Source organism: Mchenga conophoros, linkage group LG5, assembly GCF_057382185.1.
Source record: "Mchenga conophoros isolate Kocher_MC1m ecotype Shallow Benthic linkage group LG5, M_conophoros_male_GT1.1, whole genome shotgun sequence".
Taxonomy (NCBI): domain Eukaryota; kingdom Metazoa; phylum Chordata; class Actinopteri; order Cichliformes; family Cichlidae; genus Mchenga; species Mchenga conophoros.
In genome coordinates, this window is record NC_140530.1 from 2792816 (window position 1) to 2810288 (window position 17473).

At 43.8% G+C, this 17473-nt stretch overlaps 1 protein-coding gene across 4 annotated transcripts in view; it reads right to left on the bottom strand.

The window, feature by feature from the left end:
* LOC146573582 (calcium-dependent secretion activator 1-like) overlaps positions 1–17473 on the bottom strand; it is a 329487-nt gene that overhangs the window by 167802 nt on the left and 144212 nt on the right. For all 4 annotated transcript variants that reach the window (XM_085272827.1, XM_085272826.1, XM_085272828.1 and 1 more), the window contains exons 10-11: positions 6471–6579; positions 5488–5700 (exon numbers count right to left, since the gene is read on the bottom strand). In XM_085272827.1, the coding sequence (XP_085128953.1) occupies positions 5488–5700; positions 6471–6579 (322 nt within the window). The remainder of the gene's footprint in view (positions 1–5487; positions 5701–6470; positions 6580–17473) is intronic.

The following is a 17473-nucleotide window of genomic DNA, read 5'->3' on the forward strand; positions in this document are numbered from 1 at the left end:
GTTTTCAAGCATTTATATTTGCATTTCAAACAGCTTAGCTAATATCACCAATGAACAACTTTGTTACAAGCTGTTTTCTCCAGTTTCCCAGTAGGTACAAGAAAAGTTGCTGGATCTAAAAATTTTTTAAAAAAAACCCCAAACAAACCAGTGTTGTGATTGTGACTATGTCATAACTTGACTCTTCTGGATGGAGAAACATATTAAAATGTGAATGCAAGTGAGGAGAATGAAAGATTATTCTGCAAGGAAGGACTTCTCAGCAAATGATCTTTCACAAACCGGAGATTAAATACTAACATGTAATTTTCTTATTTGTGTTTTTGCACCAGTACACCCGATCTTGGTTTTCTCCACCTAATTCCACTGGGGGGTGACAAGATGTTATATTATTCATTACTCCGTTCCAGGTGTGAACTGGCAAATAGCTATTTGGTAACATTGACTGATTGCTACCCAGTTTAATTGTGCAGTAACCACACTGTATTATTCATAGTTTGGCACTTATACCTTGGTAATTACCAGCTGCTGGGACTCAGTGGGAATCCAGTGGTTGTGTCAGAAACAACTTGCTCAGTAAATTTACTTACACTTCATTAGGTGTATTGGTCTCAAACCAATTTTTTAAAAATTGTAATTGTTTTATGCTATATTGAAATCTTGCTGAAGAATTATTTTTGTGTCTGATTAAATGTTCCATAACAGGGTTTTTGTTTAAAGTTTCTTACTAACCACAGATTATAATTTTGTCTGTGAGGACAAACACAAATACGTTGCTGATGAAAATTTTATTTGACTTTAGTGCAATTCTACCTAAACTTTGAATGCAGAGTGTTCTTCAAATTCCTCTCAACACTACGTAGACCTTTCACAGAATGATTGTGTAACAGTGAAATTGTAGATTCTTATTGTTCATTTAAAATGAAATTGAAATTAAGTTAAAATTCCACAAATAATGGCTCTTTGTAGCACTTGTAAAATCATGTTGACAATTTTAAAATCCACATTCACAGATTTGTAAATGTTTCCATAACAAACTTGGAAACAAAAACGCAAAGGAAAAAGAACTTGTTTTTTACTAGGCAGTAAAGAAGGTGAAGAGGAGGAGTGATGGAGAATAGGATAAAGGAAACGTTAACGTCAGATTGGTATTTACTATTTGGAAAGCTTCAGTGCTGACAGCCAGCTGAGATTACTTCTATTCGATGAGTAATTCACAAACCCTACCAACAGTATTTTTATGTCTTTATCACACTATTGAGATTTGTGTATCTTAGAAAATTTAAATGCGGCGTAACTGCTTCTGCTTACTGACAGCTAATATGTGTACATGCAGAAGAGAAGACCCCTTTTTTTTTACCATGTATGAAAACGACACCATACATTTGTATGATAGTCAAACTAAGGGGAACTGCAGTGATCGTGAAACGGGTTAGACAAGAAACTTGCCACTATATTGCATGTACCTTATTGGAGGTGATAGACCCCTCTAAAATATGACTTCCATAATATTGATATTTAATAATTTAATAGGATTGTGAAAATTTGTAAAAATAAAAGTACAGGAATCAATGTTTGTGGATCTTTATATATAGAACTGTAAAGTCTACATGGAGCTGAGGGGACAGGGATCAGCCTACCCTCTGCCTCTCCTGCTTCAGGGTTTAAATTCAGTGGACAACATGATTGTAATTCTTAGAATAAAGCACCGAATGAACATGCTGTGATATATGTGAGCTTGTGTATAAGTTAATACACAAAGGCTCGTGTGAAATACAGTGGTGGGATAATACCCACTCATCCTAGCAGACTACAGTGTCTTTGATTATTTGACATGACATGGACGGCTGAAAGTTGTAGTGATAAGTTTTTCATTACAGGCATGAACATCGTGGTAAGTTTGACATTTAATTATTTCTTTGAACTGTTCTTTTTCCTGAGTGGAATGATTGTATACCATAAATATGTAATTACTTTAAAATAAGAAGTAAGTGAACAAGTTTGAATTCAATTTGAAGTTTCTCTAGTTCAGAGGGTCAAAATCCTATAGAACGGCTTAAACATATCGACAAACACCCCACTAATATTTGATTATGTGTCCCATACCAAGTTGTGCCTCAACCAGATGCTTTTGGTAGCCATCAATCAGCTTCTGGCATAATTGTGGCTGGATATCTGACCAGACTTCTTGGCTGGTCAAATATCGAATCCCCTCATCTGGGACTCTCCTCAGCTCTTTCTGGGACAGTGGCGCGGCTGCCCCTCTGTTGGTCTTCCTTGGTCTCTTGTGTTCTGGGGGCCTCTGGATGTCTGGAGTTTTGATCTCCTCCATACCTGCTTCATGCCCTGGAGGACGGGGCAGTGGCCCCCCCACACCCTCTAGCACAGGGGTGCCCAATCCCAGTCCTCGAGAGCTACTATCCTGCAGCTTTTAGATGCATCCCTACTCCAACACAGCTGAATCAAATGGTTTGACCTCTTCAGCATGCCATCATGATTGGCAAAGGCCTGATAACAAGCCATTCATTTCATTCAGGTGTGTGGGAACAAGGATGCATCTAAAAGCTGCAGGACGGTAGCTCTCGAGGACCGGGATTGGGCACCCCTGCTCTAGCAGATCATTACATGAAGGAACCTTTTAAAAAAACAAGCGCGTCCATGCTCACAGGTGTACACACGGGTGCTCACACACACAAACTACACCCTTTTTGGCTCCTACCTCAAAGCACACTGTGTTCTGTTGATCTTATGTGCTGCACAATAATATTTAATATCTAGTATTTACTGTTACATTCCCATAGATCATCATGATGTTGTTTATTGTATTGCTCCTTTTTTCTTTCTTCTGCTTGTTTTCTCTTTTTTCTTTCCCAACAGGTGATCCAGGTGATTGATAGATGGATTTTTTGTCTGCTTATTTTGTTGTTTTTTGTTTTTTGCCCTTTATCCCCGTCCCTCTTCCCCGCTGTTTTTCTTTTCTTTCCCTCTTTCTTTCTCCCCTTTCTTTTCCCCAGTCAAATCTGTCCCGTATTTAACAAGTAAAAATAAAATAAAATAAACAATAAAAGGTGAATCGAATAGACCATTACGGCAAGGCTGGGATGGTTTATTTGGTAAAGTAAATCCATTAGGCCTCTTTCTTCGCCTTTAGACAATAATTCTGATGCAAAAGAGCCAAACGGGACAGGCAAAAAAATAAAAAAATAAAAATAAATATCAAATACTGATAGAATTCATTTAAATTGGTTGATCGGGCTTTTAAGAATAGTCCACTAATTTTTATGGTTGAGTTCGGGACTCATAAGGTTCAGAACCTTAATGTAAGCCTGCTTTATCCATTCCAGAACCTGTTTTTTTTTTTTTCGGGGGGGGGATCATTGTCCTGTTGGAACACCCAGCTGTTTCCAAGGTTCAACTTTCTAGCTGCTGATCTAAGGTGAGGTTAGAGACCTCCTTCTTCATCTTCGTTATTCTGTCTGCCATTTACTTTGTGCAATGTACCAGTAACACTGGCAGAAAAACTGCCTCAGAGCATATTACCATTAACATTGCACCAAAAATCGCACCTTTACTCCTCGTCATTGTGCCCAAATAGGTCAATCTTCATCTTTTCTGATCAAAACGCTTTTCTCCGTTTGAGCAGCTGGAGCTTGATTCTTCCTTGGTGTGGCACCATCTCAGTCCATAGCCACATAAAACTTACTTCCCTGTGGACAGTGAAGCTGGTGTTCAAGCAGTTTCAAATCAGTGGCAAGCCTCGATGGTTCCTGGACATCCTAACCGATTTTCTCATTCTGAGGGCAACAGTTTTGTTTGGGGTCTTATTCCAGAACTTAGCATAGTGCATAAGTAACTTTTGTACACTTATTTGAAATACTTCATTGTCCACAGTAGAGACTTGAACCCTTGAGACTAAGATTAAGAGTCGGTTGCTCTTCCAACTAAGCCAACCATTCAAACAGTTCAAGCAAATCATTTTAAACCCCAAATTACCATGACACTTGTGCTTATTATGAGTGTATGTCAACTTCTGGGCACAACTGTGACTGCGTATAATTCTGAAACTTTGACATGCATTTTATTTCCTGTTGATTAGGTAACTCGTTTATAGGTTGTTTGGTATAATGATAACTGTTGAATATTTCACAGTCAGTTTGAATGGCACACTGCTTAGATCTTCATAAAGTGCATTTTAGTTGCTGGGAATAAACTACCAGATTTCTAGAGACATTTCTTTATGTTAGCCACTCGTCACATAACAACTGAATGTTATAATACTAAAACAGGTCAATGTCACCAGTGTGAGTCTGACTGGATTCAGTAAATTGTATCGAAATGGAAATCTGTAGAAAACTCGTAAGTAGTACAAACATAAACACATGATAATGGATGTGTTTACGCATGTTTTCTCAACTCATACAAAAATGTACTCACTGCTTCTGCTACCATGTCTTTAGCACAGACTCTGCATGAATGAATTAATTTATGCTTTCATTTGCGCCCCCTCCAATCTGACATGGCCCCAGCTGTACTAACTAATTTGCATAACGTTAAAAAACACAATTATCTTTTACAGTCAACATCTTTGTTTCTTCTGTTATTGCTTGTTTCTAGGCAACCAGGATCTGAGGAGAACACAAAATGATGCAGTGTACTACAACATCTGTCTATGTTTTTATGGCTATGCCAGAGGATATTTGCACAGTATCCAAATGTTGTCCACATTAGGAGGGTTTTTTTGTACTGTAATGAAAAGGCTACTAATACAATTCCTGTTAAGAACTAGACACACTTTTATCTCCATTAAAACCAAACAATAAAAAACATACAAAACCTGGTCTGTTGTGCAACATTCTTGTAGCCTGATCCATCCACTGCCTCAAGATAATAAACGTGAACACAAAAGTAGAGGCAAATCATCTGATTTCAGCCTGCAGAAACGTGATAAGAAGACTGCGTTCTAAAAGCAGCAAGAGTGATCAGCAACAAAAATGAGAAGGAGACAGAAAAGGGAAAAAGCACTTACCACTTAATCCAGCTAAAAGTAGGGTCAGGGTTTTAAAGGATGAGAAGAGAAGGAAAAAGGAACAGAGAAACATAAAGACACACAGCAAAGCCACCAACACTTTTACAAAGAGCCAAGCAACATGCAGCTAAACAGTACCCAAATGGACTAAAGGTAATAATTTTGTTGTTTAGAAAGCATAATGCTGTGAGGACAAAGACAGAACAAGACATGATGCAGCTAAGACCAAAAACCCCACAAAATAAAATCTGTTTCTCATCTCATCTCATCTCTCTCTCTCTCTCTCTCTCTCTCTCTCTCTCTTTGAATTTGAGTGATTAAAAAAAGAAACTTGACAGAGCCAGTATCAGTGCCAGAAAATCAAATCATGAAAAAAAAAAGTGGACCGTGAAATCCTGTTTTTGACCAAGAATTTGTTAAAAACTTAAAGGCAAATACAAATATGAGAGCTGAAAACTTACAGAACTGAGATATAGGTGCATCGAGCTGTGGTGTTGTGCCTCCCCTTGCGTTGAGTTTCTGGACCTGGGTCGGAGGGACGGGCTTGTGGGACTGACCAGTGGCCCGGTACATTGCCTGCACCCATAGGATACGGTCTTGCTCGTCATCACTGGCAAAGATCACAGTATCACCCTCTTTTACTGCATTGAAAAATGTTCTGCCACCGTCGAGACCTGAAAAATAAACAAGGGAAGAACACTTGGTGTGGAAACCAGTTAACATTATAAGAAGATTACAAATATTTACCAGTAGCCCAATTAACCTAAACCCACTAACTGCATGTCTTTGGACTGTAGGGGGAGTACCTGGAGAGAAACTACATGCAAACACAGAAAGGCCACAAACAGATCCTGGATTTAAACCCAGGACTTTTTGTTAATCACCTCAATATCATGCTGCCCCAGATATTACTGTCATAATTTTAATTACTATTATTATTTTTTTCACAGATATGGGATAGACAAAGTATCTTTTTTCACTTCTGTTTTCTCCCTTTCTCTTCCCAACATAAACCAAAAGCAACAATTAGTTGGGTTGGTCTGACCTCTGTTCAGAATGAAGCTAGGTGGAGCAACACTATCTTCAATGTCATGCTGCTCTGTTGTATCTTAATTGCCCCTTAGGGATAAATAAAGTCTTTCTGATTCTGATTCTGAACACTTGGAATTATGTGAATTCTATTTGTTTTATGTGCAAATAAAACCATGATTTTCCTTTCATATCCACGGATAAATCCATCAATATTTCTGAGACTTATCTTTGGCTCCACAGACCTAAGTGAACACTGTTGGAGTTTTCAGTCATGCAGAGTTTGGATCTAATCAGGCAACGTGACCTTGGGACTATGGGTATGTCAGCCAATTTGGAAGTCAAACTGTGAAATTAGTCCTTGGACATTGCATGTTATCATCCACTGTGCCGCTGTGTGTGTTTGCAACGTTACCTGGCTGGGGGTCAGTATAGTCCACCGTGTAGCCCTCCAGCTGAAGGAGTTCTACAGGCTCGGCCTTCTTCTCTCTGTAGCTGCACATGGCAAAGGTGTACTGACTTACCTACACCAGTCACAATGAGAGGAAATATTCAGTTATCAGAACATGCTAAGAGTTGAACACAGGAAATCCAAATCCTCCTCAAGTGTCAATTAATGTACAGTAGACTCCTGTCAACAAAGGAATATTTCTTCACATGACCACATAACATATAATGAGTGGTGGAGACTGGCCAATATAAAGGTCTGGAATTTTCCTTTTAGATGGTTTTATTCCCACTGTATATACAGATACAGCCACTTAAAATGGCTGTCTCATCCCTGACGGTGAATGGTGGATGCTTAACGGATTCCCGACCAATTACCCACCGGTTGTTGGGCAGCCGTAATGATATCCCCTGCCTGTCACGTGGATGATGCAACCACGAGTGGTAGTGCCCCTGAGCAGCATTTAGAAATGTGGTAGAAAAGTGGTAATGTCTTGCGGCTCCACTAGGGGGAGCAATGTGAAGGCGCATTCATTTACAGGGTGTGAATTAGGCTACTTTTGGTGATAGTACATTAAGTAAAACTAAAAATTTGGCATGATGTTAAAAATACAGAAATTGTTACGACTAAGCTGTTAATAAGAGATTAACATAAATGTGGACATTAGCGCAATCCGGTTGTTCAGTGATGACGTGACGAATCCTACTTCCGGGCCTAAAGTAGTCTGCGTTTAATATGGCTTTTGTGTTGTTAACATGTTTAATGTTTTGTATTTTCTTCTATTTGATCTCAAAAAGCTCCTAAAACAGTCAGTGATCACTGTTGACCTCCCTCGGCTTTTATTACCGCTAATCATTTATTTAAGCTCAGTTTTTAAAACCTTAGGATGTAACTACAGCCCAGCCCATGCAGCAGTATATGAATGACTAACCTCGTATTGTGGATGGATTATCTCAGTTGTTCTCCTGGCTGAAGTTTGGTCCATCATGCCATGCAATTACATTTGTTCCTGACCACCGAGAACACTCACGTTAACTTTTATCGAGTGGAAAAAAAGTTAGCTTGTTTATATTATGCTAACATAGCTGTGTCGCTAGCGGTCACGTAGCACATCATTATATAGCAGCTAGCCCAACTTCAGTAACCCTACAAACGTCACTGCTGTTTAGTTTTCTGTCTTCATTTATGCTGGAAGTGATAGCAGAGCTGTACGTTTGAATTTGTTTCCAAAACCCCGCAGTCAGGACATGCTATATTGTATTTAGATAGAAGCTAGCGAGCTAACTTCCTGCTAACTTCTAACTCCGTTAAATGTCATAAATTCCATTTTCATGGATGCCTGGATGTTAAACTCAATTGTTACACCTGGTAGAGCAGAACGCTGATCATTTTATTAAAGATGAAAGACTTTAGACACGGCTAGTGACGTCAGACTGAACAATCGGATAGCTATTTAAGACACAAACTCCTACCCTTGTGTGTGCGTGCCCTTGTCATTTCACCTTGTTAAAGGTGGGTGGGTGGATAAAACCATCCGTGACGCTCTGAGATCCCGCACCGCTGCCTACAACACGGGACTCACGACGGGGGACATGGACCCGTACAAAGCTGCGTCATATAACGTGCGGAGGGCGGTGAAAGAGGCGAAGCAGCGCTACGGGAGGAAACTAGAGTCACAACTCCAACAGAGTGACTCTAGGAGCCTGTGGCGGGGACTAAGGACAATAACGGACTATAAAGCACCAACAACCGGTATGACGAACGCGGCCGTGACTCTGGCAGACGAGCTGAACACTTTCTATGCTCGCTTCGAGGCTGCAGCTAAGGACTCCAACGATGCTAGTGCGAGCGGCGCTAACGGCTGCAGACAGGAAGATACTGCCAGCACCGGAAACGTGCTCGTCATCTCCGAGCATGAAGTAAGGAGAGCCTTCAAGAGAGTGAACACCAGGAAAGCAGCAGGACCAGACGGCATCCCAGGTCGTATCCTCAGAGACTGCGCATACCAGCTAGCTCCTGTGTTCACTGAGATATTCAACATCTCTTTATCTCAGTCGGTGATCCCCACATGCTTCAAAGAGTGCATCATTGTTCCTGTCCCGAAGAAACCCCACCCTGCTTCTCTCAATGACTACCGCCCTGTAGCCCTCACCTCAGTAGTGATGAAGTGCTTTGAACGCCTGGTCAGAGACTTCATCATTTCTTCACTACCAGACACACTGGACCCACGACAGTTCGCTTACCATCCAAATCGTTCCACAGACGATGCCATCTCTCATCTCCTCCACACATCACTCACTCACTTGGACACTAGAAGGGGGAATTATGTTAAAATGCTCTTCATAGACTACAGCTCTGCATTTAACACCATAATTCCCTCCACACTCACCACCAAGCTGGAGCATCTGGGACTCAGCTCATCTATGTGTCAGTGGATCTCCAACTTCCTAACTGGCAGACCACAGGCAGTAAGGATGGGCGGACATGTCTCAGCCTCCACCACTCTCAGCACTGGAGCCCCCCAGGGGTGTGTTCTGAGCCCCCTGCTGTACTCTCTGTACACATATGACTGTGTGGCCACTACCAGCTCCACCACCATCATCAAGTTTGCTGACGACACCGTCGTGGTGGGCCTGATCTCTGATAACAACGAGACGGCCTACCTGAAGGAGATTAGGAATCTGGAGAACTGGTGCCAGAGGAACAACCTCCTTCTAAACGTCAGTAAGACAAAGGAGCTGATAGTGGACTTCAGCACTAAGCAGGAGAGGAACTACCAGACCCCCGTCATCAACGAGTGCCCAGTGGAGAGAGTGGACAGCTTCAAATACCTCGGAGTTCACATCACGCAGGACCTGTCATGGTCCTGTCACATCAACACCGTGGTGAAAAAGGCCCGTCAGCGTCTCTACCACCTCAGACGCTTGAGAGACTTCCAACTGCCCTCCAAGGTGCTCAGGAACTTTTACTCCTGCACCATAGAGAGCATCCTGACGGGAAACATCTTAACCTGGTTCGGGAACAGCACCATGCAGGACAGACGAGCTCTACAGAGGGTTGTGCGGTCAGCTGAGCGCACCATCCGCTCCGAGCTCCCTGACCTGCACTCAATCTACAGCAGGCGGTGCTGGACCAAGGCCAGGAAGATCGTGAAGGACCTCAGCCATCCCAACAACAGACTGTTCTCTCTGTTGAGGTCAGGAAAGCGATTCCGCTCCCTGAAGACCAACACAGAGAGACTGAGGAGGAGCTTCTTCCCGCAGGCGATACGGTCTCTCAATCACACCACCACACAGTACTGACCCACACATATAGTTCTTACACACACACTGGACATTCTGGACATTGTTTTCACTTCATCACTTAAATCACTTTAAGCATATTTGCACTGCACAAGACATAATGTGGATTGCACAACACTGGACATTATATTCTTCATTTCCAGTTAATACTTGTACAGCTGCTGTTATTGTGTATATATTTATTTATATTTAGATTTCTTCATACATTCTTATATAGTTCTATACTGTGTATTTTGTTGTACAGTTATTTTATTTTCAACTTTAATTTATATATTTTTTCTTATTCTCTCCCAGTTAAATTTACCCTTCATTCTAATTTGTGTTGTACAGTTATTTCATTTTTAACCTTAATTTATATTTTATTCCTTCCTAGTTAAATTTACCCTTTTTAATTTTTCATATTTATTTCCTATCTTATTCATAGCCTTTTCCTTTTTTGTTTTCTTTAGGTCACGAGCAGTTGTCCAAGCATTTCACTACATATCGTACTGTGTATGACTGTGTACGTGACAAATAAAAATTTGAATTTGAATTTGAAATGTTATGTGATCCATTTCTACCTCATGTAGCTAAAATGAGTATTACTAGCATCATTATTATTTTTTTACTGTGTTATACTAATGTTATAGTATGCATTTACACCAAGAAATGGATAGTGCATTAGTAAGACTATTAAAAAAGTAAAATGGGCTGTTTGTTTAACCTAACACATTTGTGCTGTAATATGTAGTGTAATATGACACTGACTAGACAGTGTAATGCTAATAGTGCTTTACACTTTGCAGTCAATAAAAGGCCAGTGCTAACCCATAAATCAGTGTATGAGTCTGGTTAAAGATAGTGGCTGTGGTTTTGTCATTGTTTCCTGTGCTGCAAACACGAACTGTAGTGACACCCTGTTGCTTGCTGTAGCTGGCCTGCTGTTATTGTAGCTGCCAGTCATACCAACTTGTCGTCACAAATCACCATGCCTGGCCAACAGACCATTGTCACCACTCCTCCTGTTGCAAGTGGCAGCTCTGACTCTATCTGAAGGTTCATTCTGAGCACGCGCACGTGTGTGTGTGTGTGTGTGTGTGTGTGTGTGTGTGTGTGTGTGTGTGTGTGTGTGTGTGTGTGAGAGAGACAAATGACAAATGCCCACTACTGATGAGCACTGATGAGACCTGAGGCCAAATAAAGAATGGAGGGAACAGCAGCTCCAGCAGCTCCCTGGCCTCCAGGACACCACAACAACTAATCAGAATCTAAAGTACAGACAAGACACCACCCTTCTTTTCCATCCCAAAATGTTCTCTCACTCTCTCTCTCTGTGATAGGTTGATAGGATACATACACTGCTAAAAAAAAAAATAATAAAAGAACAGAGCCATAGCAGTTCCTTAACCAAAGACTACATCAGCAGGACCCATATCTGCTCGTTTGCCGTTGAACAAAGGCAAACAGGATGAGCACTTCGTTCTGGAAAGGGCTTGGCTGTTTGTGTGTGTGTGCTATGACATGAATGCCATGAATGTTGTTAAAATTATTAAATCTTCATCAGGGACAGACAAATGTTTCTGATTAATCTGTGGACTTCAGGATTGTGGCAGCAGAGTTGGCTAGAGTCGTACCAGACTCCAAGTGACATTTCTTCATAGATCAAGAGAGCATGAAAAATGTGTCAGGTATATTAGGATAATCAGCTGCATAAATGGAGAGCAAAACAGGAGATAATTTCCTATGCTATTTTGGCATCCCACATTTCCATCTCTTTACCTAGAAGTTGCCATGCAGAAGTATTCTCCCTAGAGAAGATCAAGATCAAGTCTCTGGAGAAGAGACATGTTGGTCTCTGGAGGAGGCCAGATTAACTCCTTCATGAGTCATGAAGAACACTGACTATCTCATACTGAACTGAAAAGCCATTTTTTGGATGTGTTTCTAGAGGTATAGGTAATGTAAGGCAGCACCTTCTGTCAGCTTAATTACATCCAAGCTCCTGTCAAGCATCTACAGCAGTGACATGAGTGCCACTATTGTTGCTAAAATTCTTAAATCTACGAGGTCAGTTCCTTGATCATTAATATGCAAATTGTCGTGACCATTAATCAACATCTACTGATTAACAACCACTGATCAAAGCATTTCAGTCATTATGCAAATGTTCTGTTTATAAGGTTGGGGAAACCTGCAGTCAGCTGAGACTGAAGAAGTCATTTGGTTGATTGACGAAACCTTTCTCCCACTGAAAACATCCAGATGAACAGGATCAACCTTTTGAGATTTACTTACCTGGATGATTGAGACTGCACCAAGACATTTAGATGGTAGGTGGTTCGATCCATGGCTGCTCCCGTTTACAAGTTAAATCTCCTTGGGCAAGATACTAACTCCCAGCTGATCTTTGATGCATCCATCAGTGTGAATGTCTCTGAATGGGTGAATGGGGATGTTGTATAAAGTATCAAGCAGATTGAAGGCATTACTGCACAGAACACTCAGCTTCTACATATGTCTTCTGTCCAAGCTGTGCAGGTCAGTATTTTTTTAGTAAAGATCTAGCTCTGTCACGGACCCGGTTCCAGGGATTCGGGGTCCGTGAGCAGTGTGGACTATAATTATTATTATTATTATTATTTGAGGGTTGTGCCTTCTGCACTGCTGCTGTCCTGTGTTCCTTGTTTGTGTACTGGCAGGTGTGTATGGGTGTGTGCGTGTGTGTGAGGGTGCGGTCGTGACAGGCACTTTCAGGGCTGGTGGGTGTGGCCCTGCCAGCTGACCGGTCACACCCAAGAATCTCCACACACACCTGGTGCTGATCAAGCCTCGTCAGAGGAGCTACCAAACAGTGTGGCTGAGAGCTCCTTGATGCTGGATCGTTGAGTGACTTCCTGTCAGTCTCAGTAATATGTGCAAGGTTAGTGCCAGTTTGCTAAATACTCATGGCTGCCTTTGTATGCGTGTTTCCCCAGGAGGATTTGTGAAAATCAGGAAGCATACGGACGGTACACAGGGAACGGAGACTGAGCATGGAGCACGGGAGTAGGGAGTAGGGGGTCCTCATTCCTCTCATCCCCACGGTCTGCCACACCTACCACGACAAGCTTCTTCTCTGCCTTCTCGATCTAGGGCGATCTTGGCTCAAGAGTTGGGAGTTCGCCTTGTAATCGGAAGGTTGCCGGTTCGAGCCCTGGCTCGGACAGTCTTGGTCGTTGTGTCCTTGGGCAAGACACTTCGCCTACTGCCAGAAGGGCCGATGGCGCGATATGGCAGCCTCGCTTCTGTCAGTCTGCCCCAGGGCAGCTGTGGCTACAACTGTAGCCTCCACCAGTGGATGACTGGGTGTGTAAAGCGCTTTGGGGTCCCTAGGGGGGACTAGTACAAGCCCTATACAAATACAGGCCGTTTACCATTCTCATCATCCCTGTCTCTATGCTCTATAGACAGGCCTTTTTATGCTCTATAAGAACCTTCTAAACTCTACAATTTTCCAGACTTGAACATGACGCCATGGAGTAAGATATCACTGACTCAGACAGCAGAAATTATCCAGATTTTTCTTTATGGCAAAAAAAAAAGACAAGAAATTTTGTTCAAAGGTCTTGAAACTTGTAATGAAAGTTTGTTTAAAGGTCACGAAGCTCATGGACAACGTTTCTATAGCTGAGCAACTGCATTCAAGCCCTATATCACCAAATGCAATGCAAAGAGTTTGATGCAGTGGTGTAAAGCACACTGCCACTGAACTCTAGAGAAGTGGAGACATGTACTCTGGAACGGAAAATCATGGCTCTCTCTCTGTCAATCCACTGGCCGACTCTGGGTTTGGTGGTTGGCAGGACAGTTGAGTGTGGCAGATGACCTATTCTCCTAAAATCCGCATATAACAGCTAAAATAAGCTATGTATATAGTTATGCAATTTAATATGCTACATCAACTTCATGTGCAGTAGACAACAGTGAGGGTGCAATTACTTGGAAAGAAAGCAACTGGACTTCTTCAGGTTTCTCGAAGATGTTTCACCTCTCATCTGAGACGCTTCTAAAACCATGGTGGTGAGTCCCAGGAATTTAAACCTTAATGGGGGTTGTCACTTAAGAGAGTTGTTGACCGACCACTGATCATGTTATCAAGGTTTGAAAAAAGGCTTGGGTCATTTTCACCAGAGGTTTTGGATTAAACCATTGCACAACCTTGCCTCACCTGAGATCACCTGATGCAAGATTTGACTGGGGAAGGGATCTCAAAACTGCATTGTAGGTGGCAGACACTTGGTGTCATAAGCCCCCCTGTTCCAAGATGGTCACTCATAGTGGACATAGATAGCCTCTTTTCACTGCTCTTGCAAACCATCTGTCTCCCTTTTCAAAATATGAACATTACATGCAATTACGTGTGCAAAAATTACAAAATGTACAGTTGCAAATTGAGGTAGTCCAAGGTTATAAATTCCTGTCACGTGTTTATGAGTCTAACAGTAGTGGGGAAGAAGGATGTCTTTAGTCTACAAGTCCTAGATTTCACACTTTGTACCTTTGTTGAAATGGTAGAAGTGTGAACTGACAGTAATGCGAGAGGGTAGAGTCTTTGGGGAGGTAACTATCCTGTGGACTCATGTGCATGACAGCAGATGTTCTATTGAGAGTGTAGTGGACTCCCTTTGATCTTTTCATCAGTTTTTACCACTCTCTGCAAGCATTTGCAGTCCATATCATTTGCTTTGCCGTACTACATGGTGACGTAGCTGGTCAAGATGCTCAACCATTGAGCTGTATAAGTTGTTGAGGATCTGGGTGACATGCTAACCTACCTCAGCCTCTTTAGAAAATATAGCTAGTGTGGAGCCCTTTTAACCAGCTGTGTGGTGAGATACTCACTATGTAGAATCCCAGCTATTTAAAGCAGACCACCCTGTTGATTTCAAGCTCCTGAATGCATGGTGGAGTCTCCTTTCCTTCATCATGTCCACTATCTCCTTCGTCTAGTCCGCGTCCGCGGTGAGGGTGAGGTTGTTGTCCTCACACTTTCAAATCAGTTTGACTCATATACCTCCAAGTCACGACAACAGTTGCCTCAAGGTGCTTTATATTGTAGAATAAGCAACCTAAAATAACATAAAAAAGCAGAAACAACCTATATAACCCCGCTAGGTACAGTGGGAAAGAAAAACCCCCTTTTAACAGGAAGACTGCTCCAGCAGAACCAAGGTCAGGGACAGTCTGCCATCTGCCCGTCCCTGGTTAGGGTGAGGGGATTAAAGCAAGAAAAATGCATACTGTGGAAGGGAGGCAGGGATTAACAATAAATAATGATTAAATATAATATAGCTTATAAAGAACTAGTGAGTGAAAAAGGTGAGTGAAAGAAACACTCAGTGCATCATGGGAAGCCTAGACCTATTGCAGAATAACAAAGGGGGGGGGGTTCAAGGTCACCTGGTCCAGCCCTAACTATATGCTTTAGCAAAAAGGAAAGTTTGAAGCCTAATTTTAAAAGTAGAGATAGTGTCCGTCTCCTGAATCCAAACTGGAAGCTGGTTCCACAGAAGAGGAGCCTGAAAACTCCCATTCTACTTAAAATATGGAACAGGGAACAGTAACCAATATAGCGTTCCCAGGCCAGCCGAGAGATATAATCTCTCCAGCGTGTCCTGGGTCTGCCCCGGGGCCTCCTCCCGGTGGGACATGCCTGGAACACCTCACCCAGGAGGCGCCCAGGGGGCATCCTTGTCAGATGCCCGAACCACCTCAGCTGGCTCCTTTCGATGTGGAGCAGCAGCTGCTCTACTCTGAGCCCCTCCCGGATGGCCGAACTTCTCACCCTATCTCTAAGGGAGAGGCCAGCCACCCTTCGGAGGAAGCTCATTTCTGCCGCTTGTATCCGCGATCTCGTTCTTTCGGTCACTACCCACAGCTCGTGGCCATAGGTGAGGGTAGGGACGTAGATCGACCGGTAAATTGAGAGCTTCGCTTTTACACTCAGCTCCCTCTTCACCACGACGGACCGGTGCAGCGTCTGCATTACTGCAGCTGCAGCCCCAATCCGTCTGTCGATCTCCGGCTCCCTTCTCCCATCACTCGCAAACAAGACCCCGAGATACTTGAACTCCTCCACTTGGGGCAGGAACTCATCCCCGACCCGGAGTGGGCACTCCACCCTTTTCCAGCTGAGAACCATGGCCTCAGATTTGGAGGTGCTGATCCTCATTCCCGCTGCTTCACACTCGGCTGCGAACCGTTCCAGTGCGAGCTGGAGGCCCCCACCCGATGAAGCCAACAGAACCACATCATCTGCAAAAATCAGAGATGAGATTCTGAGGCCATCTTTTTGGGTCAGCTGGCTTTTTAGTTAGTTAGTTATAACTTAGTCTAGCAGTCCAGCCTAAAAGTAATAAATACATAAACTAGTTTTTCAGTGCCAATTTGAGATGGGATTGTGGTGTGAATGGTCCAGAGAGTGTTGTTTTGAGCCATTTTATGTACCTCACCTGCACATGCCGTGTAGGTGAGCCCGCACAGCACCGCCGACCACGACTCACCACATACCCCCATTGCCTGATTGAGGCTGGGAAGCCGTCCGGCCAAACCTACTCCCCTTAACTGGCTTCCAACCCAGCGATAGGGCCGTGTCCCTTCCAGAGGCCGGCCACGCCTCCAGCGGTGGCAGCAACGCTGGTCTGGAGACCGCCTGGTCGTGTCGGCTCGCCAGGTGGCCAAGTCGACATGACCCTGCAGGCACAGTCATGAGCTCCTGCTCACAGGCGGCTGGGCCGGCATCCGTCGGTCCAGATCAGGTCGTGCCCTGGGACCCAGATCGAGCAGGCTCCCCTTGCACGGGGACCTCCACCTCCCCACACAGTTCCTCTACTGCTACCAGCTGGAGCGACTCCTCCACCGCTCCCTGCTGGAGCGGACCCTCGTGGACTTCCTCCATCCCCGGCTGGAGCGGCTCCTCCACCGCTCGTGGCAGGAACACTCTTTCACCCAGCTGTTCCCCCTCCTCTCGCAGGCGCGGACCCCCACGCGCCTCGTCCACCACCTCCAGCTGCCGAGGTGCCCCACATGGTTCCTCCACCGCCAGGTTCCACCTGTGGGGTTGGCGGCAGAGGTGTTGACTACGCCTGGAGCAATGTCGCCAGCTCCGCGATTCAGCCCAGGTGGCACTCAGCCTGGTCCCGCAGCTCTTCCCACCGGCGGCGCACCTCTGCCGCCTGCTCCCTCTGGGTGGCCGCTATTTCGGCCAGCATCTGGGTTTCGCCACCACTGTAGTGTGAATGAGACACGGCAGGTCCAGAGAGTGTTGTTTTGAGCCTTTTTTTTTACCGCGACTGCAGCTCACAAGCTGCCAGCCGCACATGCAACACACCACAATACCGAACAACCCCTGCTTCCCCGTGTGTTTGACATGGTGGGCACCGCCGACTATGCGTCGCCACAGGGATGTTTCTAATTGTAGAGATATTGGGCAAATGGAAGAAAGCAGTCCATATCGTGGTCAAAAACGAGTAACTGAAAATGCATGCTTCTAATGATACTGCCAAACAACGCAGGAAGAAGAAAATTCAAATAAACACAGGAAACAGTGCACAGGGTCAAGCTGGTCATGAAGCAGGGCTTTCGAGCAGTTCTGATGACCAGTCGGCCCACGCCAGGGCTGCAGTTCATGAGGTCAGTTGGTTGGCCCAC